General features: G+C 41.0%; 1 protein-coding gene across 3 annotated transcripts; it reads left to right on the top strand.

Annotated features, from left to right (window-relative positions):
- Positions 1-208: 208 nt before the first annotated feature.
- On the top strand, positions 209-26,095 carry LOC110508511 (zinc finger protein 436). Of its 3 annotated transcripts, XM_021589074.2 has the most exons (5): positions 209-568; positions 4,908-5,011; positions 5,170-5,284; positions 6,791-7,604; positions 25,420-26,095. In XM_021589074.2, the coding sequence occupies exons 1-5, from the start codon at positions 355-357 to the stop codon at positions 25,685-25,687; spliced, it is 1,515 nt and encodes a 504-aa protein (XP_021444749.2). In that variant the 5' UTR covers positions 209-354; the 3' UTR covers positions 25,688-26,095. The 3 variants fall into 3 exon arrangements, with proteins under 3 accessions (XP_021444749.2, XP_021444748.2, XP_021444751.2); XM_021589073.2 differs by lacking the exon at positions 25,420-26,095 and having other exon boundaries at positions 6,791-8,418; XM_021589076.2 differs by lacking the exons at positions 209-568; positions 4,908-5,011; positions 5,170-5,284; positions 6,791-7,604 and adding exons at positions 22,868-23,963; positions 24,054-24,160; positions 24,319-24,433 and having other exon boundaries at positions 24,624-25,762.

Below are 26,095 nucleotides of genomic sequence, written 5' to 3' on the forward strand. Positions count from 1 at the left end.
GGAGCCCTAAATGTAGGCTTTTTATGCGTTAATAACCACACCAACCTGCATTGCTCTGCACTCTCCCCTACACGTAGCCATATCTTTTCACTAAATAGAGAATACGTTTTACGACCTGAATTCTTTATTCAATAGATATGATTACCCTAAATGTACTAATTTTGAAGGGCTGTTGCACTCTTATTTACGGTAATATTTACTTACGTCACGTGTGCATTTGCGCACGCATCTCTCACTTGAAAAAATTGTTGCAGTTTATTAACATCTACGGATTCTTTATTGAACATTAGCATTGAAATACTCGACTATATACTTCACACAGAGAATACAAATCTGTTATTTGGATTGGACAAGATGGCCAGCTGCAATTTTCAGTCGCAGTTAGTATCCATTATGGAGGTATTAGCTAAAGCAGCTGTAGCAGAAATAAACAAACGGGTTGATGATAGCTGTGCAGTTATACGTTTGGAAGTAACCCAAAGCCAGCGAGATATTGATGGACTGAAAAGGAAGTGTCAAATGATGGAGGGCGAGCTGAAGAAGACGCGGGGACGAGTCAGGAGAAAAGGTAGTAGATTTTTGTATATACTTTAACTACGGTGATATGTGAATGATTCTATAAGCTAGTGTAAATCATAGTAGGCAAATTTTCAACTAACCTGTTTTTGGCGATAGTTTCCCTGTTCTCGATTCGGGGAGAAAATGGTATCATATAAATGTCCGTATCCAGTTGCAGGTGGTTCTCAAAAAAACAGAATATTCAGAAAAAATTAAATGCAAGTTTTGTATCGAGTGAGAAATTAATTTAGCATGTGTGTAGTTCTCTGTTTTGCACTGTTTCAGTGCGACCAAAACACACATACAAAATGTTTCTCACTCGATACAAAACGTGGATTTAATATATATTTCTGAATATTCTCAGATGTGTTTAAATCTTGAATTGCGGATGCTATAGATCTTGAATTGCGGATGCTATGTAGTGGCCAATGAAAGGCTTCGAAGTCACCGGCCGTAATATTGACATTCCCCAGGTTTCCACAGATAACACATCCACAAAGTCAAAATTGGCTTCAAAATGTAGCATTCTGGTCATAATTTAAGGTTAGGCATAATGATAGCAGTGTGGCTAGGGTTAACATCTGACCGTAACATAATAAATTGTAGAAATGGATGGGGTTTAGCCATAATTATGACTTTGTGACTGTGTTAACTAGTGACAGTCCGGTCATCACTAGTTTCCAGTGATGATGATTTATATAAACCCTGGATTGCTGATGTTATTTATTGGACATTGAGGGGCTTTGAAGCCACCGGTCGGTTATATTGTCACTCCCTAGTAGGAGCAGTCCTCCTCCTTTTTTTCCTGTGGTGGGGCAGTAACATTAGTACTCCCCCCCCCCCCCCCCCCCCCCCCAAAAAACGTTAAGGATTTTATTTCAATTGTGTATTTTATTTGTATGTTTAGCTCACAATATCATTTAAGTGTGCATGAAGCTATCTGTAATAGAATAAACGTGCCAAAAACGAATGTAGACATTAATAAATGCATTTCTATAGCTTCCAAAATATATATTTTTTTTACAAATGAGTAGGAATGCCAAGATGGCTGTGCCAAGTGCCAAGATGATTGATGGGGGCTTCAATACAGCACCCTTTGTCAGTAATCCAGGGTTTATACAAATCATTATTCTATACCCGGCTTTCAACCTACTCTTGAAAGTTGTAATAGTAGCATGCACAAGGTGCAATTTTGAAACTGGGTATTACATCAGCAGTGTCCCTCTTGTCATGTCAGTCATTGCAGACCTTAGAGAGCTATTTATAACTTGTCAGAAACATTCAGATCAACTATCCCATGACAGCTAACGCTATTTAGCTAGTTTTTTAGCCCATTGACTTTGTTGTAACGTTTGAGTAACACAAATATAACATGAATACACATAAGACGTAGCAAAATGTGTAGAATAGCAGGAAATTAGCTTTAAAACGGCAACATGTTTCTCTGCACCCCATGACAAAATGTGCAAAATTGCATGAAATGAGCTTCAAAATGGCAAAAAAAATCATCTCCATCCCATGGCAAAATGTATAGAATTGCAGGAAATAAGCTTTAAACCATCAAAAAATCTTTCTGCCTGCAAGAGGGGTGTGAACAGTTTGTCGTGAACATTCCTTGTGCCCATAGAAATAGACATGGCATGCAGGCGGGGGTATGGGATGTTCCCCAATGCTTGAAGGGGAGCTAAAGTGAAAAAGTTTGGTAACCCCTTATATAGAATATAGTGGAAACCGAGTAGTTCTCCATAGGAATGAATGGAATTCGACAGTATTTAATTCGACATGTAACATTAGTACTAAGTCGGAAGTTTACATACACGTTAGCCTAATACATTATATACAAATACATTATATACACACATATACACACACATCTATATATACACACATATATGTGTATATACATGTATATGTGTGTGTATATGTATGTATGTATGTATGTATGTGTGTGTGTATATACATACATGTGTATATATATGATGCTGCCACCACCATGTTTGACAGTTGGGATGGTGTGTTCAGCTGTGTTGCTTTTACGCCAAACATAACATTTTGCATTGTTGCCAAAAAGTTCAATTTTGGTTTCATCTGACCAGAGCACCTTCTTCCACATGTTTGGTGTGTCTCCCAGGTGGCTTGTGGCAAACTTTAAACAACACTTTTTATGGATATCTTTAAGAAATGGCTTTCTTCTTGCCACTCTTCCATAAAGGCCAGATTTGTGCAATATACGACTGATTGTTGTCCTATGGACAGAGTCTCCCACCTCAGCTGTAGATCTCTGCAGTTCATCCAGAGTGATCATGAGCCTCTTGGCTGCATCTCTGATCAGTCTTCTCCTTGTATGAGCTGAAAGTTTAGAGGGACGGCCAGGTCTTGGTAGATTTGCAGTGGTCTGATACTCCTTCCATTTCAATATTATCGCTTGCACAGTGCTGCTTGGGAAATCTTTTTGTATCCAAATCCGGCTTTAAACTTCTTCACAACAGTATCTCGGACCTGCCTGGTGTGTTCCTTGTTCTTCATGATGCTCTCTGCGCTTTTAACGGACCTCTGAGACTATCACAGTGCAGGTGCATTTATACGGAGACTTGATTACACACAGGTGGATTGTATTTATCATCATTAGTCATTTAGGTCAACATTGGATCATTCAGAGATCCTCACTGAACTTCTGGAGAGAGTTTGCTGCACTGAAAGTAAAGGGGCTGAATAATTTTGCACGCCCAATTTTTCAGTTTTTGATTTGTTAAAAAAGTTTGAAATATCCAATAAATGTCGTTCCACTGCATGATTGTGTCCCACTTGTTGTTGATTCTTCACAAAAAAATACAGTTTTATATCTTTATGTTTGAAGCCTGAAATGTGACAAAAGGTCGCAAAGTTCAAGGGGGCCGAATACTTTCGCAAGGCACTGTATATATACACATATGTATATACACACACATACATACATACATATATGCATATAATATATATACATATTGTATGTGTGTGTGTATATATTTACATATATGTGTATATACACACACACATACATACATACATACATACAATATATACATATATTATATGTATGTATGTGTGTGTATATATATATGTGTATGTATGTATATTGCCAGGTTGGGAGTTTAGCCATGACACCTGAGTGAACACCCATACTTTTACAATAAGCGCCATAGGATTTTGAATGACCACAGAGAGTCAGGACACCTGTTTTAACGTCCTATCCGAAAGAAGGCACCCTGTGCGGTACAATGTTCCAAAATGTAATCAAGGTTTGAAATTATTATGTTTTAGTCAAATATTATATCTGTTTAGGCTTCTTGCGGTCAGTTTGCGGTCAACATTAAAACACTTTTTTTTTTTTAAATCGACCATCTGCTCAATAACAAATTGGCCCGCAGCTGAATCTAGTTGATGATCCCTGCATTAAGGGGTCTGCAATAGAATATAATTGTCAAAGCTAATGTAGACATTAAAGACACAGTGCAGTCCAAAACTTGATTTTCCTGTGATATATATATATTTCCACACTATGAGGTTGGAATAATACTGTGAAATTGTGAAAATTATGATAATGCTGTTTTAGTGTAAGACCCATTCGAAAAGACTGCCTGAAATTTCAGCCTGTTTTGGTGGGATGGAGTTTTGGCCTGCCTGGTGTAATCACCAGGCAGTAAATTAGTTAGACCAATAAGAAAGTTCCAAACCTCTCTGCCAAAATCAGCTAGTTTTCAGTTTTCTCCTCCCTTCTCAGACTATTCTGACAGTCCTGGCAAAGTTCTTGCTTGATAAATTGCTCTTAGCTAAGATTTTTTTTAAATTAGAAAACAATAACAGTAAGGTACTTAATTGTTACCCAGAAATGATTTAATATTGAGATATAAACAGTGCAATAGGCCTGTTCTATAGCTTCCAAAATATATGTTTTTACACTAGAGGAGGAGTATTAACCCTGTCAATCATCTAGGGTTAATACATATTGTATCATGGTATGTGACTCTCTGTCATCTTCTTCTACATGTGTCTGGAAGTTGAAATTCAGTGTAAAATGTGTATTTAATATTTTTCTGTTTTTTCGGAGAACCATCTGCAATTGGACAGGGACATCTTTAAGATAGACTTTTCTCCCGAATTGAGAACGAAGTGGCGCCAAGAACAGCTTAGTTCAAAATGTGGCTGCTGTGCTTTATATTAGCTAATGTGTAACGGCTGTATAGAAGCATTCACATATCACCGCTGTAACAAGGTGGAGCTAGATTATTTGATTGCCTATCCAAAACCCAAATGTGTGAATAGCCCTAATATTTAACTGAATACAATTGTATTTTATTACCCCATGGCAGCAGAGAGATCTTTATATCCAGTCAAGATTGTTTTGAACAAGCAGAGGATTTGCTCACAGTGGAGAGACGAAGAGATGGCTGTTGAAGAGGACTCTCAACCCCAGGTGTGATGCATCACCTTTTACAATTACAAAGACCTGACCTCTTGGATCAATTCTGTTATTGGAATGTCAGGAGAATTTACAGTTTTTGTGTGATTCATGAGTATGAAAGTGTTAAATATGGTGTGTCCCAGAGTGATAACCTCAGTCCCCTGTTACAGCCTACAGATGTGGAGCAGAGAGCAAAGACTGAACCCATACTGATCAAAGATGAGGAGACGGCAGAGGATGTGTGGAAGACTGACCTTCAGGAAGAGCTCAGGATCACTGGAGAGGGTGGGTGTGACCATAAAGGGTACTGCTCTGTCTGTCTATGGAAGACTGTGTGGGTGTGGTGTTACACACGTTGCAAGTTGCTACATTGGTGTTGGGCGTTTTATGTTCTGCCATATGGAGTGCACATACACACACAGTCCGTTCCAAAGCCGTCATGGTTTGCTACTGGTAGCCCTTTACTCTCGTACCTCTATACGGGTTGAAAATGGCAGATTTGGGCACTGATAAGTGCCTAAATTGGAACATAGTGGCTGTACAGTAACATGCTGTAAATGACGTCAGATCCCAGGCTCTGCGCCGCGTCACAGTGCTGTGTGTGTTTTGACTGACAGCCTCTCTGAACATGAGCACCGCACGCGACAAGTTGTTGCCCCTATCCCTCCCGCTAATTGTCAAACTTTTGCACATTTGTTGTTGTCTGAGTGAGTGAAATGCTGTAAATTAAGAGGACTCTATGTATTTTGAAAGAGGAAACGTTGAGGATTATAATACATACGGCATTGATACGAGCAAGCCAAACACCCGTGAGTTCAAATGTGCACTTCACATTTCCGTATCATAAAACCCATGTCATAAACAGTGTCATCATTTATGATCACCATGTTTGATGTACAGTTACAAGATGACATGGCGTCATACCCTGGGGTTGTTCTGAACAGAATGAGCCTATTTTTTGGGGGTCTATTGTGAAGAGAATTTGGCACAGAACATGCACCTGAATGGACTCATTACTCCTTTCTATGCGCACCAAAATTACGGTATGTTTCTCTGAATTCCCTTGTGAAAGCCTAACACTGTAAGATTGCATTTTATAACTTAGCTGATCATGTTGGCAATATAACAAACTTTCAAATGATGCCCAGCTGACCCAGATTGTAATTTAAAATGGTCAGGTTTTGGATTAAGTAAACAACAACATTAATTGTGTGCAGGCGGGGATGCAGGGCTGTGTTATAAACAAAACAGCTACAAGTGTGCTTGTTCTAGTTCTGCAAAGCACCTTATAGTTGAAGACTTGTTTGAGTCATGAAAGTGTATTGAAATGACTTAGGACCTGTGTACACTTTGGAGAGGAGTGTGGCCACTTGGAGACACCAGTTAGTCCTCTCAGTCAAACCCATGTCATGTTTCTGTCTTATGTTGCACCTACCCCACATTTACAGGAATATTCTTATCATGTTACTGAATGTATCCAGAACATTCTGATTTTTGTTATCAACAAATGCGGCAAAAAGTACAGTAAATGTAAAATGCACATAAAATCAACAGTGTAATGTTTGGATTCAGTCTTGTGTCAGGTGAACTGTTGTATCCTCAACGTTAGTCTAATAATGTCCCCATAATCTCCAAACTGCTCCCTTTCAAGTGCTACCATGCTTATGCATTTCATGTCTTTGTAAAAAAAACATTTAAATTTAGCCCTATTCATATAGAACCAAATCCCACAAGTGTAAAGGGTTAAGTGTCTTTTTGAATGCTTCTTTCATGTTTATCCCATATCTTTAGAGTCTGGTTCCAAGTCTGGGAAACCACCATCCTTTGAGCAACGGCACTTTGATGAGGACTTCATCACACAACCCAACATATCTCCTGAAGAGTCAGTGGAACATTACCCCAATTCTGATGGTCCAGAGGAACCAGGCACACCACGGTGTACGTCTGTAGAGAAATCAAAGGTGTTCAGCACAGAGCAGCACCGGCCAGCCGAGGATGAGGACTCACAAGAGCTAGTGATGGTGAAGGATGAGAAAGAGGAGGAGCTGGATCAGACCACGGCCCTGGCAGGACCTGACCAGTTTGTCATGGATGAGACTGATGGGCAGCAGTGGACATCTGTGGATCCAGGCCGAGAAACTGACCCTGAAGGCCACCCAGATTTCTCATTTCATTCCACAGAAGAGTACTCTCAGAATATCTCAATTTTTCCACCTCACAGTGGGCTGCCATCCCTGCCTACTATGACAGATGGTGTAGGGCCATCGGTTCACTCTTCTAGAGGGAAACCACATGCTAACATGTTCAGTACAGCAGCACACATGAAAAAACATGTCAGGACATTGGCTGATGAGACTAGACAACAGATGCCAGAAGGACAGAGCAGTGAGACGCTGAACTCAAATAATGAAGGAAATAGTTTAGCTCTACAGCCAAAGCAGCATCAGCACAGGGCTTCAGAAGCAACAGTGAGAATGAGTGAGTGCATGACAGGGTCAAACATGGCCACCACCTCCACCTTCTCTGGATACAGCCTGAGTCGCAGTAGTTTTAACATGGTGAAGAGAATGAGGACTCAGTGGAGGTCGGGCGGCACCACTGAGAGGCGTTTCAGCTGCACCTTCTGTGGGAAGAGCTTCCAGCGTTTCAGCCAGCTCAAAGAACACCTCCGGAGTCACACCGGAGAGAAACCGTACACCTGCGAACAGTGTGGCAGGAGTTTCACCAAGCAGTGCAACCTGATCAGACATGCTGTGGTCCACAGCGGGGAGAAGCCCTACGAGTGCACACAGTGTGGGAAATGCTTCACCCAGCGTTCCAGTATGAAGTCACATCAGAGAACTCACATAGGAGAGAGTCCAGTGTCTCAACATGTGGTACCGGCATACCCCGGGGATCCACACACAAGTTTAACGTTGTCTCAGACCAGGTGGAACAAATAAAACATAATTGCATGATGTTTCTATAACACTTTCTATGTGAAAATGTGGTACAGCAGGTGTTTTGAGACATTTTGACACGCTTTTCCTCCTAATTGATTTGTGAAATGGTTTTCATGTTTGACTGTTGACGGCTCCTCACTTTCATTTTAACACTCACAGAGCGCCGGAATTCCAGAACTACTAGAATGGCCATGACGGTCATTCTGACCGTTGATATTTCAATTGTATAAATGTTCCATAATAAATTCCTAAATGATTGCATTTATTACGTTAAAATAGATCATAAGAAACCTCAGGACACCGAATGCAAATTGTAATCAGTCTGAAAATGAATTGATTGATCCAAAAACTCAGATAAAAAATAGTGATAGTGTATTTTCTGACTGTAAGACAACCTATTTACAACTGGTAGCATTGTGTTTTGTACCACAAAATCATAAAAAATATGCTTTATTCAATAAACTTGATTTAATGAAAGACTTGGTCTGTGCTTTTAGATCAACCATTTATAGGAGCCATTGAGTATGTGTTGTTTAGTTTGTGTTTGTCTCTCAGGGATGTCACTTCATGCCATAAGGGACAGTGTCATATCGGGTCAGGTTAATAACTCAACATGATTTCCCAAGTTCTATTTTCACATTACTCTGCTGCCTTAAAATGTTAAGTTATGTCACCTCAAAACTTGGCAATGAAATATTTGTTTCAGTATAACAGGCTATACATGCTCATACAGTTTTACATTTGACATCTAGAAACAACACTTTTTTACTGTGTACGTTGTCTAACCTACACCGGTACTGTATAAAACGGATAATCTGAATCTAAAATCAAATCAACGTTTATTTGTCATGTGCACCGAACACAACAGGTGTAGTAGATCTTACAGTGAAATGCTTACTTACAGGCTCTAACCAACATGCAAAAAAAGGTATTAGGTGAACAATAGTTAAGTTAAAAAAAATAAAAACAACAGTAAAAAGACAGTGAAAAATAACAGTAGCAAGGCTATATACAGTAGCGAGGCTACATGCAGGCACTGGTGAGTCGGGCTGATTGAGGTACTACAGTGGGGCAGAAAAGTATTTAGTCAGCCACCAATTGTGCAAGTTCTCCCACTTAAAATGATGAGAGAGGCCTGTAATTTTCATCATAGGTACACTAACTATGACAGACAAAATGAGAAAAAAAAATCCAGAAAATCACATTGTAGGATTTTTAATGAATTTATTTGCAAATTATGGTGGAAAATAAGTATTTGGTCAATAACAAAAGTTTATCTTAATACTTTGTTATATACCCTTTGTTGGCAATGACAGAGGTCAAACGTTTTCTGTAAGTCTTCACAAGGTTTTCACACACTTGCTGGTATTTTAGGCCCATTCTTCCATGCAGATCTCCTCTAGAGCAGTGATGTTTTGGGGCTGTTGCTGGGCAACACAGACTTTCAACTCCCTCCAAAGATTTTCTGTGGGGTTGAGATCTGGAGACTGGCTAGGCCACTCCAGGACCTTGAAATGCTTCTTACGAAGCCACTCCTTCGTTGCCCGGGCGGTGTGTTTGGGATCATTGTCATGCTGAAAGACCCAGCCACGTTTCATCTTCAATGCCCTTGCTGATGGAAGGAGGTTTTCACTCAATCTCACGATACATGGCCCCATTCATTCTTTCCATTACACCGGATAAGTCGTCCTGGTCCCTTTGCAGAAAAACAGCCACAAAGCATGATGTTTCCACCCCCATGCTTCACAGTAGATATGGTGTTCTTTGGATGCAACTCAGCATTCTTTGTCCTCCAAACACGACGAGTTGAGTTTTTACCAAAAAGTTATATTTTGGTTTCATCTGACCATATGACATTCTCCCAATCTTCTTCTGGATCAACCAAATGCTCTCTAGCAAACTTCAGACGGGCCTGGACATGTACTGGCTTAAGCAAGGGGACACGTCTGGCACTGCAGGATTTGAGTCCCTGGCGGCGTAGTGTGTTACTGATGGTAGGCTTTGTTACTTTGGTCCCAGCTCTCTGCAGGTCATTCACTAGGTCCCCCCGTGTGGTTCTTGTGATCATTTTGACCACACGGGCTGAGATCTTGCGTGGAGCCCCAGATCGAGGGAGCTTGTCAGTGGTCTTGTATGTCTTCCATTTCCTAATAATTGCTCCCACAGTTGATTTCTTCAAACCAAGCTGCTTACCTATTGCAGATTCAGTCTTCCCACCCTGGTGCAGGTCTACAATTTTGTTTCTGGTGTCCTTTGACAGCTCTTTGGTCTTGGCCATAGTGGAGTTTGGAGTGTGACTGTTTGAGGTTGTGGACAGGTGTCTTTTATACTGATAACAAGTTCAAACAGGTGCCATTAATACAGGTAATGAGTGGAGGACAGAGGAGCCTCTTAAAGAAGAAGTTACAGGTCTGTGAGAGCCAGAAATCTTGCTTGTTTGTAGGTGACCAAATACTTATTTTCTACCATAATTTGCAAATAAATTCATTAAAAATCCTACAATGTGATTTTCAGGATTTTTTTTTCTCCTTTTGTCTGTCATAGTTGAAGTGTACCTATGATGACAATTACAGGCCTCTCTCATCTTTTTAAGTGGGAGAACTTACACAATTGGTGGCTGACTAAATACTTTTTTCCCCCACTGTATGTACAGGTAGATATGGTTAAAGTGACTATGCATATATAATAAACAGAGTAGCAGTAGCGTAAAAGAGGGGTTGGTGGGTGGCGGGACACAATGCAGATAGCCCGGTTAGCCAATGTGCGGGGTCGCTGGTTGGTCGGGCCAATTGAGGTAGTATGTACATGAATGTATAGCTAAAGTGACTATGCATATATGATAAACCGAGAGTAGCAGCAGCGTAAAAGAGGGGTTGGGGTGGGGGGGCACACACGACCTGTTCAGGAGTCATATGGCTTGGGGGTAAAAACGGTTGAGAAGCCTTTTTGTCCTAGCCTTGGCACTGCAGTACTGCTTGCCATGCGGTAGTAGAGAGAACAGTCTATGACTGGGGTGGCTGGGGTCTTTGACGATTTTTAGGGCCTTCCTCTGACATGTATAGGTCCTGGATGGCAGGCAGCTTAGCCCCGTGATGTACTGAGCCGTACGCACTACCCTCTGTAGTGCCTTGCGGTTGGAGGCTTAGCAATTGCCGTACCAGGCAGTGATGCAACCATGCTGTCGATGTTGCAGCTGTAGAACCATTTGAGGGTCTGAGGATCCATGCAAAATCCTTTTAGTTTCCTGAGGGGGAATATGCTTTGGCGTGCACTCTTCACGTCTGTCTTGGTGTGTTTGGACCATTCTAGTTTGTTGGTGATGTAGACACCAAGGAACTTGAAGCTCTCAACCTGCTCCAGAGAATGATACTGTAGATACTGTAAATATCTAGATATCTAAATAGACTGGTTGTTTGAGTGATTTACTGGTTCATTGATTTGCCAGTCAACAGAGGCGGAGATAACAGTGGAGATGTACAGAAAGAGAATGTGAGAGAAAAGGAGAGACTCAGGACGCCAACAGGGGAAGTTTAGTGGTTTCTTGCGTCATTGCTTGCTGCTGCTTGGTTGTGCCTGTGCAGAGTGAAGGTAGGAAAAGTCTTAACTCTCTTACTCTTTCTTATTCTTGTTTTTACCTGTAAGTCACCCCGAAACTGGACAAGAGTAGCAGTGACAGTGTGTTAGATGTGGGATGGTAGGGGTCAGGGGGATGGAGAGGTGGGGTCAGGCTCAGAGGCTTTATGTTCTACAACAGGCCTGCAGTCACAAAGTACAGTTAAATTGACTTCTGCTGCAGTGAGAGAGCTACGAGCGGCAGGGAAGATAGGTTCTCTCGGTCACAGAACAGCCAGAGCCATGGTTTGGGATGTCAGGGTGTTCATCAACATAGGAAGACTAGGCTTGATTGAATTTGAAGTGTCCCCAGACCATGGCACAGAGGGAGTGCTGGGTGAAGTGTGTGGCCTGTTTATTTTGTGAAAAAAGACATTGGGGGAAAGTGAAGAGAGTGATGCATGCTGTAGATTGTGCACGGTGCATAGTTTGATTTTAAGGGAACACATTAAGTGTTTTGTTGGTGTACCCATATTCAGACGATTTTACTTTTCAGAGTGCCACAAACATGACACAGCAGAATGGGTTACAACAAAGCTTAGTTTAGCAAAGTAAAGATATGCATATCACTGAGCGAAACAATAAAGCACAAAATGCAATGAAGAAAACAACAGAGTGTAGAATATTAACGGCACTTTGTAAATGTTTATGAAATCCTCATGGTCACGTTACCATTGACCAATTCAGACAGAAACCAAATATCACAGACACACATAGAGAGTTGACAACAGGGCTGGATGTGTGAGAGGTTGAGGCAGGAGAAAAGAAGAGATGCGGAGACTCCGGAGAAAAGGAGGGAACAATGAGGTGTTTGGCTGTGACCTGATGGACCACCTGGCTACAAGCTGTCAGGAGAGTAAGTCCCATGTTCCCTCAGTCTGTTAGAATATGTTATACTTGAATTTGTTAAATATCAGCCTACAGTTTTTCCTCCCTGTCAGTTCTATAGAATATTATAATCTTGTCTGCCTCAGTTCCACAGATGCTGCGAAGCTGTAGTGAATTCATTGAGGAGCATGGGGGTTCTAAATGTGTCATGACGTGAATATCATTAATGTGATGACTGTTATTTATCGAATCAACTATGTTTAATTGTTACCCGATTTAAATTAATCATGTAACAATTAACTCATTGGGAATTTGAGGCACCAGGGAAGAAGTTGTTTAATGAGTTACCATCTACCGCAGGAGTGGCTTCAGGACAAGTCTCTGAATGTCCTTTGGAGGCCGAGACAGAGCCTGGACTTGAACCCCGATCAAACATCTCTGAGAGACCTGAAAATAGCTGTGCCGCAATGCTCCCCATCCAACCTGACAGAGCTTGAGAGAATCTGCAGAGGATAATGGGAGAAACTTCCCAAATACAGGTATGCCAAGCTTGTAGTGTCATACCCAAGAAGAGTCAATGTTGTAATCGCTGCCAAAGGTGCTTCGACAAAGTACTGAGTAAAGGGTCTGAATACTTATGTAAATGTAATATTTCTGTTTATTTTTTTATTTTTTATGTTCCTTTGTCATTATGGTGTATTGTGTGTAGATTGGCTTTTTTTAAATCAATTTGAGAATAATGCTGTAACATAACAAAATGTTGAAAAAGTCAAGGGGTCTGAATACTTTCCAAAGGCACTGTATACATATTTATTTATACTCTGGACTCCAACATTGATCGTCCTAATATTTCAATATTTCTTAATTCAATTATTTTACTTTTTATATTTATGTGTATTGTTAGATAGTACTTCCCTGTTGGAGCTAGGAACACAAACGTAGAATATGTAACAAATTTGCAAAAATGTACTTTAAGTTTAGAATTTGCAAAACATATGTTACGAATTCTAGCTAGGAGGCTAATGTTAGCTAGATGAAATGAAAGATCCCAGAAAATGTTCCATGCGCACAAAAAGCTTTCACATTTTGAACCAACATTTATTTACCTCGCTGTTAGTGAGCATTTCTCCTTTGCCAAGACAATCCTTCCACCTGGCAGGTGTGTCATATCAAAAAGCTGATTAAGCAGCATGATCATTACACATGTGCACCTTGTGCTGGGGACAACAAAAGCTCATTCTAAAATGTGAAGCTTTGTCACACAACACAATGCCAAATATTTCTCAAGTTTTGAGGGAGTGTGCAATTGGCATGCTGACTGCAGGAATGACCACTAGAGCTGTTTCAGAGAATTGTATGTTGATTTCTCTACCAACGTTGTTTAGAGAATTTGGCAGTATATCCAACCAGCCTCAGAAATGCAGACCATGTTTAACCACGCCAGTCCAGGACCTTTACATTCGACTTCTTCACATGCAGGATCGTCTGAGACTAACCACCCGGGCGGCTGATGACACTGTGTTCTCTTTACGGATGAATCCCGGTTTCAACTGTACTGGGCAGATGGCGTCGTGTGGACGAGTGGTTTGCTGATGTCAACATTGTGAACAGAGTGCACCATGGTGGGGTTATGGTATGAGCAGGCATAAGCTACGGACAACAAACAAAATAGCATTTTATTGATGGCAATTTGAACACACAGAGATACCGTGATGAAATCCTGAGGCCCATTGTTGTGCCATTCATCCGCTGCCATCACCTCATGTTTCAGCACGACCCCATGTCGCAAGGATCTGTACGCAGTTCCTGGAAGCTGAATATGTCCCAGTTCTTCCATGGCCTGCATTCTCACCAGACATGTCACTCATTGAGCTTTTTTGGGATGCCCTGGATCAACGTGTAGGACAGTGTGTTCCAGTTCCCGCCAATATCCAATAACTTTGCACAGCCATTGAAGAGGAGTGGGACAACATTCCACAGGCCACAATCAACAGCCTGATCAACTCTATGTGAAGGAGATGTGTTGCGCTGCATGAGGCAAATTGTGGTCACACCAGATACTGACTGGTTTTCTTATCCATGGCCCTACCTTTTTTTAAGCTATCTGTGACCAACAGATGCATACAGTGGGGAGAACAGGTATTTGATAAACTGCCGATTTTGCAGGTTTTCCTACTTACAAAGCATGTAGAGGTCTGTAATTTATCATAGGTACACTTCAACTGTGAGAGACGGAATCTAAAACAAAAATCCAGAATGCAAATTAATTACTTAAAAATCATACAATGTGATTTTCTGGATTTTTGTTTTAGATTCCGTCTCTCACAGTTGAAGTGTACCTATGATAAAAATTACAGACCTCTACATGCTTTGTAAGAAGGAAAACCTGCAAATCGGCAATGTATCAAATACTTGTTCTCCCCACTGTATCTGTATTCCCAGTCATGTGAAATCCATAGATTAAGGCCTCATTTATTTATTTCAATTTATTGATTTCCTTGTATGAACTGTAATTCAGTAAAATCTTTGAAATTGTTGCATGTTGCGTTTTATATTCTTGTTCAGTGTAGTTGCTAATTAGGTAAATGCTAAAGTTGTCCTTGATGAGATTCGAAATCGCAACCATAGACTTCGTCATACACCCATCCATCCCGACCAAGCACCCTACTTTCATTCCTGCCTTTAGTAATCATTTGTCTTATGCAACCATTCCAAAAGTAACAGATCATACTAATTTGTGTGTCCCAGATTTATGTTTACTATGTTACATCTAGTTGATGAGACCAGGCTGGAGTGAAATCCTTAGTACAAAGCTCTTGGCCCTTATATTTCAAGTTCTCACTTTTCCCAATTTGTAATTTGTAAGAGATCGATTAAGTCAATATCTGCTTGTTGCAAATTTTGAAACGTTCAATAGTACATGGCAGTGTTGTGTTCGAGACCACCTAAAGTGAGACCGATTCAAAACCAAGGCCGAGGGGGGCGAGACCGAGTCAATACAAGACTGGGAGGAGGACAAGAAGGCGCCCGAGACAGAGTCATGACCGAGACCAAAAGAATGCGAGTCCAAATAAAGACCATGATTGTAATTCTGTCAAATCACCACCATAATAAGAGTAAAAAATATTGAGTATTTCTGTGTTCATATTTCAGAACAACATATAGATTCTTAGTACATTCAAAATAGTGAAAAAATGCATGCCGAGGGAAAATATAGCCGAACTACAAATTACTACTAACCCAAACACAGTGTGGAACAATGGGCCTTGTATGCCTTCAGAGAAGGGCTAAGGATTTATAAAATAATTCTTATAATAAGTCAGCCTTTGGCTAGGCCATCAGAAGCTACTGTAGATAAAGGCATCTGCCATTCAACTGTATTAAGGCAACATTTTGGAGTAACAGTGTAATCAACCAATCCCATTTAGACTTAATCGGTGGGACCGTTTTCACAAAAACCTATGGAAACTTCTGGCTTTTTTAAGGCCAACAGGTCACTCACCGCGCAATAGCGAGCAGTAGTTTTCTTATGGTCTAGCTAGCTAGTTTTTCTTGTTGGCTAGTTTTTCAGTGGCTGCAGCTGGTGTTATCAAAGAGGATGTTGTTGCTAATTTGTTAACTTCTCCCCTTTCAAGGAAATGTTCATCATCTGGTGAGTGGAACTGTGTTTTTTTATTGCAGCGCACTTTCTGTTGTTAGTCATCTCTTTGAAAATAACGTGTCCGTGAAACATTGCTGCATTTCAAAGTGGAACTGGCAGCATTTTAGCATCATGAAATCGTATTAAAATCTGTTCATATACACTCCCAGGAAGAATATCCCACTTTTAAAAATGTTCTGACACTTAGATATGGTAATATTCACGTTTTCATACATTCTTAGAATGTTTGGGAATTATGTTGTCTAAGGCATCTGTGAAAATTCTATAGCAATATAGAGATGGAAGGCGGCCATGCGTTTGGACAATTAAGACACTGCAGTAAATAACACTGAATAAAAATGCCTCTCTTGTCCAGGACCGGTGCTCTATAGCCAATCAGAGCTACAGTAGGCTTTCATACAAACCATTTACCACACGGGCCTGCCATCATTTACTTTGAACTGGACTGTGTGTTTACAGGCAGTTGCAACAGCGTGACTTTAGATAATTAGAATGTATTCGTCAAAAGCCACAATATACACCTGAAAGGATTTCTGGAAATCTGTAAACACCACGGGAGTCCTCTTGATCAAACAACCATGAAAAGTTAGGCTCTCTCTACATCAGTTGTGCACATCAACAAGATCATCAACTAATGCTAACCCAGAGCATGATGAGCTCAAATCTAATGAAGTAACATTAGATAAACCCTCTCAAACTTTTGCAGCTAGTTGGCCCTCAAAATTGCACTGATAAACGATGGGGAATTGTAGCCTCCTCGTCCTTCTGTAAGCACCCAAACTAACTGGCTAAAGTTGTCTAGCTTGCTAGTTAGTTACTTCCAGACACAAATGAGAGAACACCTCACTCTGACAATTTTACTCACCGTAGCAGAGCTGGTTAGGCTGTTTACATGTTATCTATCTTGACTAACTATTTCTTTTTTTGCATACGTTTACTGACACTGGGCACATTCAGCAGGTGTTGCGCGTTTGTAAATGAATCAGTTCTGCGCTTTGGCACACTCAGATGAGTGCTCTGACATCGGAGTAGATAGCCAGAGTGAATTTGCGAATGCAAGAGATATATGCTAACTGAATAACAGTCGTTCAAGTTCTTGCTAGCTAACCAAATGACACCTGCATCTCTAGCTGTGTATAGCCACCAAAAAACCTACATGTGGGGAAAAAGTCAGTCACTCACCCACTCCTCCTAGCACCTAGCTCGCAAGCTATCTAGCCAACATTAGGCACTTGTTTTTACCTTGCAACATAAATACATATGCTAGATTGTTAGCTACGTTATAATTGACTTGTGCTCATATCCTTTGCTAGTTTGATTGTATTGACATTCCCAGCCTTAGTTACAATTTTTTTTTTAATCACAGAATATTGAGTCATTGACACTGAAACAGTGCATCCTGAATGGAGGCAGCAAACGATGTACCAGGCCAGCTGTAATTTACAACCTGATAGCAATATTTTTTGGACTACCAAGAAATGTATTGGTGAATTATATTAATCATGCATTGAACTGCATCCATCTATTCTGCCAACAATGCCTATTGTACGTCATGGAACATTGAGTCAAATATAACCTATTTTTAAAACCTCTTATGAAGTTGGTTTTGCAGCATAAACTGGGAATTTGATATTTTCGACTGATATTATGATTGTCTGTTTGTTTCATATCTGCAAAGTAGTTAAAACGCTGTCAGTTCCACTGTAAACTTCAGATCACCGGTTATTTTGTGTGCTAAACGTGAATTTGTTTGTAATGGGAAGTAATAGTTGTACATTTCGATTGCGAAATCCTTAATGGTTGTGTTTTTGCATTCTTCTGATTGGGACCTACTGGCTTATTATGTCTGAGGTCATGGACTGCTTATCCTTAACATCATGCTGTGTGTGACTGCTGTCTTTCCATAGGTCCTATGCAGTGTTGTAGTGGTGACTGAAGAAGGTGGTATAGTCTAATTTTGTCAGAAAGTTCCCAAATGGCCTGCCCAGCGAAGTAAACACACCCTGTGTGAAAAATCCTATGTTTCTCTATGGTTTTTGATACGCTTTCCTAAATATTTTTCACCTTTTCACTCTCAAAATCACACTTTTTTGAATAGAAAAAAAACACACATTTGATGATCTAAGTCCACAGCAATTCTTAAACCACATCAATCTGATTGGATGGGCCTGTCCGGGCCTGGCTCCCCAGTGGGTGGGTCTGTGTCCACCCAGGCCCATTCATGCATACACCCCTGATGCAAACAGTGCATGATAACAATTGCACATCACAAATAGCCTGCTAACTAACACTTCAGACTAAACTTTTTTGCATACCCATTGTTGCCTTAGGATATTTACTAGTCAATGCTAACTAAGTTGAAACGTCTTTCCAACCCTACCGGCTACCAATGTCATTCTTCTATGAGCTACTCCATGCCAAAACCAGCTGAGAGCTGGACTCTCTTGCAGCCTGCAGGTGATATTCCTGCAGATGATATTGGTATTACGGTTGCTGTCCTTTCAGAATCACAAACCTGTCACACACTGAAGACCTATAGGTTCACCACTGTACTAACCTGTCACACACTGAAGGCCTATAGGTTCACCACAGTACTAACCTGTCACACACTGAAGGCCTATAGGTTCACCACTGCGCAAATATGTCTATAATATATATAAGGACTGTTAAGATATAAATGTTTCAAGAAAGGAGTGTATATATTTGGCCTGGCAAAGTGGTTTTATGCGCTGACTGAATTGAAGCTGATAATTCTGAGTTTTTTACTCCGTTGGTCTCAGGAAGAAATTACCAGTCCTCACTGTCCGAGACCTAGTCAAGACCGAGTACAAATGTATCCGACACTGAGACACTCAATATGTGGTCTATGGACCGAGACCGGTCTCGAGTACTTCAACATTGGTACATAGATTACATTTTAGTCATCATGTGTTCTAGTACTCCTGCAATGCCTGCTAATGAAGACTGTGATCCTTTTGTCCGTAGTCTGTTGAAGGTGTCTACATACTCAGTGCCTTCCCCAGTGATGCACCTGTATGACTACTCTCTCCTGCTGGGAACCTGTGAGGATAGAAATGTAACCTGTGTCCTTGTTGATGCTGATAGGAAAATTAAGGAAAGCACAAGCAGGCGCACACACATTATTATGTGGTACACCAAATCTAGACTGATAAATACTGACTTGAAATGTACATAACTGATTCAATTGCAGTTGGAAGGTTGACATAAGAATTATTGGGTCGGTGGCCAATGATGAAAAAAGCACATGCACACAAAGGCCCGGTCTTAGGTGAGATAATAAAAAAAATCGCCCCACCATACCCCTGCAAAACTAGAAGAGTCCCAATAAGCAAAATACGTTTATTTTTATTTTTTATTATTATAATTTTTTTAAATACATATTTTCCAGACATTGAAGTTAGGTTCATTTTAGGTTCTGAATGAAAGGTCAAATACATTTTCCGGACGTTGAAAATACATATTTTCCAGACATTGATAAGATGTATTTTCCAAACGTTGTAATCTGGTTTATTTTCTGTTCTGAATTAAAGTTGAAAGACGTCATTTATAGACATCTACACTATATGATCAGAATTATGTGGACACCTGCTTGTCCAACATCTCATTCCAAAATCATAGGCCTTCCACAAAGTTTGAAGCACAGAATCATCTAATGGCATTGTATGCTGTAGCTTTAAGATTTCCTTTCACTGGAACTAAGGGGCATAGCCTGAACCATGAAAAACAGCACCAGACCATTATTTCTCCTCCACTAAACTTTACATTTGGCACTATGCATTGGGGCAGGTAGCGTTCTCCTAGCATCCGCCAAACCCAGATTCGTCTCTGAATGCCAGATGCCTGATACATCATTTCAGAGAACATGTTTCCACTGCTCCAGAGTCCAATGAAAGTCACTGATCTCTTCAGTAAGGCCATTCTACTGCCAATGTTTGTCTATGGAGACTGGATGGCGGTGTGCTAGATTTTTTACACCTGTCAGTAATGGGTATGACTGAAATAGCCAAATCCACTAATTTTAAGGGGCGTCCACATACTTTTGTATATATAGTGTATGTTTGTACCAAATCAAGTCCAGTCCAGACCGGACCAATTCTGAACCAAATATAGACGTCTTACTGGGGTGTAGCTTACAGTGTAAGGCCTGCAATGGACTTTTATGAATGCCCATCCATGTGGTAGGCCTACCATTTATAAAACAGGCAGATGTTTGTTAATAACCTCTTAAGGATCTGCCACTATTTTTCAATTTTCGCCTAAAATGACATAACCAAATCCAACTGCCTGTTGCTCCTGAAGCAAGGATATGCATATTCTTGGTACCAGTTGAAAGGAAACACTTTGAAGTTGTGGAAATGTGAAAGGAATGTAAGAGAATATAACACAATAGATCTGGTAAAAGATCATGCAAAGAAAATAAAAAACGTTATTTTCTATTTTTTTGTACCGTCATTTAGAAATGCAAGAGAAAGGCCATAATGTATTATTCCAGCCCAGGTGCAATTTAGATTTTGACCAACTGAGGTCAGCAGTGTATGTGCAAATTTTTAGACTGATCCAATGAACCATTTCATTTCTGTTCAAAATGTTGTATCAAGACTGCCCAAATGTGCCTAATTTGTTTATTAATAACTTTTCATGTTCAAAATTGTGCACTCTCCTCAAACAATAGCATGGTATTATTTCACTGTAATAGCTACTGTAAATTGAGCAGTGCAGTTACATTAACAAGAATTTAAGCTTTCTGCCAATATCAGATATGTCTATGTCCTGGGAAATATTCTTGTTACTTACAACCTCATGCTAATTGCATTAGACTGCGTTAGCTCAACAGTCCCATGGAAGGACACCGATCCCGAAGAGGTTTTAATATGCCAGTGCAATTTTTATTTGATTGGCCTCCATTTAGGTTAGGCTATTTGATCTGAGAAACGTGCATGATTTAAAAAGTGTCCATCTCATTACATTGTCATTCATTTTCTCTCCAGCCTGGAGGTTACATAAAAGTTCACATACTCTTTAAGCTATATCTCCTACGCCGCAGCATTGCGTCTCTCCAACAGCACTCTGGAGACACATGCTGTGAATAGACAACACAAATATTTTGCTCCCCTGCCTTTGACAAAGTGGGCACTGCTTATCAAAGGAATGCATTAGCACTCACCTGAAAAGCCCATATGCCACTGGTTGAAAGAAATTGTCATTGTTTTTGGGCAGAGTTATGTGAGGTTTTACGTGTTGTTGGAGATGCGTCTTGGTCAGTTTAGCTCGGAAAATGCTGCCCTCGTCAATCTGCCTCCAAAGGCGGCCGCCTAATCCTGCCTAATGTGCGGGCCGGCCCTGGACAAACAACACATGGTGCACACACATTATTACTTGGTACACCAGATCTAGACTAATAAATACTGACTTGAAATGTACATAACTGATTAAATTGCAGTTCGAAGGATGACACACAAATTCTTGGGATGTTGGCCAATGATGAAAAAAGCACTTGACTGCTAGGTGAGCAGAAAGGACAGGTTGTGCTTGGTGGCTTCTTGGTGAGTTTACCAGCAACATACCAGACAATTATTTTCCCAAAGGCTGCAACACCTGCCATTCTGCCCCCCCCCCCCCCCCCCCCTTGAGGCCCCCACACATGCATATTTTTTTTTATTGAGGCCCCAATTATTATGGAGATCATGATCATTTTGCTCACAAAAAAAAACGAGTTAGCCTCTTAGCCCACTGCCCACTGCACTGCCCTTATATGCCCACTGCCCACTGCACAAAAAATGGACCAGCCCCTCTGGCATTTCGGCCATTGATGGATGGTAATATCTGCCTTCCCTAGAATGCCATGGGCCCAAAGACTGACCTGTCATCATGTGGTGACATTGAGATAGAAATGGACGGGACTAGTGAGGGAAAAGGTGGCTGGATATCTGCATTGCAGTACAATGACACTCACATACACATTTTGATACATCTTGTGAATCATCTGTAAACAAGTTGTTATATGAATAATGTATTAACTGCATCGTTAATCTGTGTTGTGTCTCCAGAGTTGGGTGTGTGTGGAGATTCCAAGGGCAACATGTGATTCAACCAGCCACCCAATGTCAACTCCTGGAGCATGTCTCTCTTTTCCTCTGATGAAACTGATTTTCTTTTTTCAATGATGACGATTTGGATGGATTCTCCCTCGGCACACAGTGACAGGATCAGTGTACTGCAATTCACAAACGGCACAATCATCGTGGCGTCCCATGACAGAACTGTCAAAATGTGGGGCAAACATCAAGGTGCATGTCATTCAAACTCTTCAACTTCCACATATACAAATCATTTAATCAAGAATGGGTGAGTCGTCACAACAATGCATGCATGCTTACACTTTATCTCTCCGTATCTCGCTCTACAGGTGTGTTTGTGTGGGTCCTGTTCTAGTCTTGGAGGTGAACCTGCACTGCTCCAGTGAACTGGTGTGGGTGATGAAGTCAGCTCTACTTCCTCTCCTGTAGAGAACAACCACCCAGTCAGTGTACACACAGTCATTGTATGCACATTGCTCCATACATACACACACATACAATCATAATTCACTTACTCTCACAGACATATCAGTACTACTGTACTTTTATGCATAGTCTCTCATGTTGCTCAATCAACTACTCGCTATCTTCTTATACACTATCTGATATGCATACACTTTATATCTAATACCACTACATTGAGTGTACAAAACATTAGAAACACCTTCCTAATACTGAGTTGCACCCCCCCCCCCCCCCCCCCCCCCCCGCCCCTTTTTGCCCTCAGAACAGCCTCAATTCGTCGGGGCGTGGACTCTACAAGGTGTCAAAAGCATTCCAAAGGGATGCTGGCCGATTTGATTTATTGACTCCAATGCTTGTCACAGTTGTGTCAAGTTGGCTGGATATCCTTTGGGTGGTGGCTCATTCGTGATACACACGGGAAACGGTTGAGTGTGAAAAACCCAGCAGCTTTGCAGTTCTTTACACACTCAAAACCAGCGCACCTGGCACCTACAACCATACCATGTTCAAAGGCACTTAAATATTTTGTCTTGCCCATTCACCCTCTGAATGGCACACATACATAATCCATGTCTCAAGGCTTAAAAATCCTTCTTTAACTAGTCTTCTCTCCTTCATCTACATTGATTGAAGTGGATTAAACAGGTGGCATCAATAAGGGGTCTTAGACTATCCAGATGAAATCTATTACATGGAAAGAGCAGGCATCCTAATGTTTCGTGCACTCAGTGTGTATATATGTGTGCCTTAAAAACCCTAAGAAAATAACCTCTTAATGTTAATCAGCTATAGTTAATGTAGTAAGCAATAGTTACTTGAAATATATAATTCAATTACGTTTATTTTAAGTTTACATTAATCTAGTTGTACTCTCTACATGCAGACTAGAACAGAACCTCGTTTTTACCTGGCCAGGCAAGGCCGGTGATAATTATACCAATTTTGAAGGGCTATTGTAGTCTTATATTTACGGTAGTACATATTTATCTCACGTGTTGAAGGGAAGCGCGATTGCAATTGCGCACGCATCTCACAAGCAATATTGTTGCAATTTGTCAACATCTACTGATTGTTTGTTGCACATTAGCTCGGAAATTGGAGACTTTACTTAGCACAGAGAATACAAATTCTGTAATTTGGACTGGACAAGATGGCCAGCTGCCATTTTCAGGCGCAGTTGGTATCTATTATGGAGGTATTAGCTAAAGCAGCTGTAGCAGAAATAAACAAACGGGTTGATGATAGCTGTGCAGTTATACGTTTGGAAATGACCCAAAGCCAGCGAGATATTGATGTACTGAAAAGGAAGTGTCAAATGATGGAGGGGGAGCTGAAGAAAACACGAGTCAGGAGAAAAGGTAATGTTTTATTCATGATAAATTGATTGCATGTACAAAACCCAAATGTTTTACTATGTTTTAATACGACCCAATACAATTATTTTCCAGTTTTTTACCCCATGGCATCAGCAAGATCTTCATATCCAGTCAAGATTGTTTTGAACAAGCAGAGGAGTAACTCACAGTGGAGAGATGGAGAGGACTCTCAACCCCAGGTGTGATACAACCCCTTTTACAATTACAAAGACCTGACCTCCGGCATCAATTCTGTTATTGGATTTTCAGGAGATTTTACTGCTTTTGTGTGATTCATGGGTATGAGAAGTGTTAGATATGGTGTGTCCAGAGTGATAACCCCAGTCCCCTGTTACAGCCTACAGATGTGGAGCAGAGAGCAGAGACTGAACCAATACTGATCAAAGATGAGGAGACGGCAGAGGATGTGTGGAAAACGGACCCTCAGGAAGAGCTCAGGATCACTGGAGAGGGTGGGTGCGACCATAAGGGGTACTGCTCTGTCTGCCTATGGAAGACTGTGTGGGTGTAGTGGTATGCGTGTTCATTGGCTTCATTTCAGCTAAACCTAGGGCACGTACACTAACAGTCAGTTCTAAAGCAGTCCTGTTTTCCAACTGTTAAGGGTCTTTTGTAATGTTTTATTTTATCTTAAATCTTTAGAGTCTGGTTCCAAGCCTGGGCAACCACCATCCTTTGAGCAACGGCATTGTGATGTGGACTTCATCACACAACCCAACATGTCTCCTGAAGACTCAGTGGAACATTACCCCAATTCTGATGGTCCAGAGGAACCAGGCACACCCCAGCTCACATCTACAGACGTTTTCAGCACAGAGCAGCACCGGCCAGATGAGGACTCACAAGAGCTAGTGATGGTGAAGGATGAGAAAGAGGAGGAGCTGGATCAGACCACGACCCTCACAGGACCTGACCAGTTTGTCATGGATGAGACTGATGGGCAGCTGTGGACCTCTGTGGATCCAGGCAGAGACACTGACCCTGATGGCCATCAAATTTTCTCATTTCATGCCTCAGAAGAGTACTCTCAGAATATCTCTTTTTTCCCATCTCATTGTGGGCTGCCATCCGTTCCTACTATGACAGATGATGTAGGGCCATCGGTTCATTCTAGAGGGAAACCACATGCTAACATGTTCAGTGCAGCAGCACACATGAAAAGACATGTCAGGACATTGGCTGATGAGACTAGACAACAGATGCCAGCAGAACAGAGCAGTGAGACGCTGAACTCTAATAATGATGGAAATAGTTTAGCTCTACAGCCAAGGCAGCATCAGCACAGGGCTTCAGAAGCAACAGTGAGAATGAGTGAGTGCATGACAGGGTCAAACATGGCCACCACCTCCACCTTCTCTGGATACAGTCTGAGTCGCAGTAGTTTTAACATGGTGAAGAGAATGAGGACTCAGTGGAGGTCGGGCGGCACCACTGAGAGGCGTTTCAGAGAGAAACCGCACACCTGCGAACAGTGTGGCAGGAGTTTCACCAAGCAGTGGAACCTGATCAGACATGCTGTGGTCCACAGCGGGGAGAAGCCCTACGAGTGCACACAGTGTGGGAAATGCTTCACCCGGCGCTCCAGTATGAAGTCACATCAGAGAACTCACATAGGAGAGAGTCCAGTGTCTCAAAATGTTGTACCCCGATACCCCTTGGATCCACACACAAGTGTTATGTTGTCTCAGGCCAGGTGGAATAAATAGGGACATAATTGCATACTTTCTATGTGAAAATGTGGTCGGTATTTAGGATGTACAGAGACATTTTACAATATTTTTCTCCCAATTGATTTGTGAAATGCTTTGTCTGTTGATGGCTCCTCACTTTCATTTTAACAACCTATTTACAACTGGTAATGTGTTTTTGCCCAACAAAATCATAAACATGTTATATTCATTAAAAACAAATTCATGAAAGTGTGCTTTTAGATAAATAATTTATAGGGTCCTTTTAGAATGTGTTTTGTATAATTAGACCAACACTAGCTGGGATGTCACTTCTTTCCAAAGGGACAGTCTCATATTAGGTCTAGTTAATAACATAACTTGATTTCCCAAGTTATATTTTCACGTTACTCTGCTGCAATAAAATGTTTTATGTCAACTCAACTA

The sequence above is a fragment of the Oncorhynchus mykiss genome, chromosome 28, assembly GCF_013265735.2.
Source record: "Oncorhynchus mykiss isolate Arlee chromosome 28, USDA_OmykA_1.1, whole genome shotgun sequence".
Classification (NCBI taxonomy): Eukaryota; Metazoa; Chordata; class Actinopteri; order Salmoniformes; family Salmonidae; genus Oncorhynchus; species Oncorhynchus mykiss.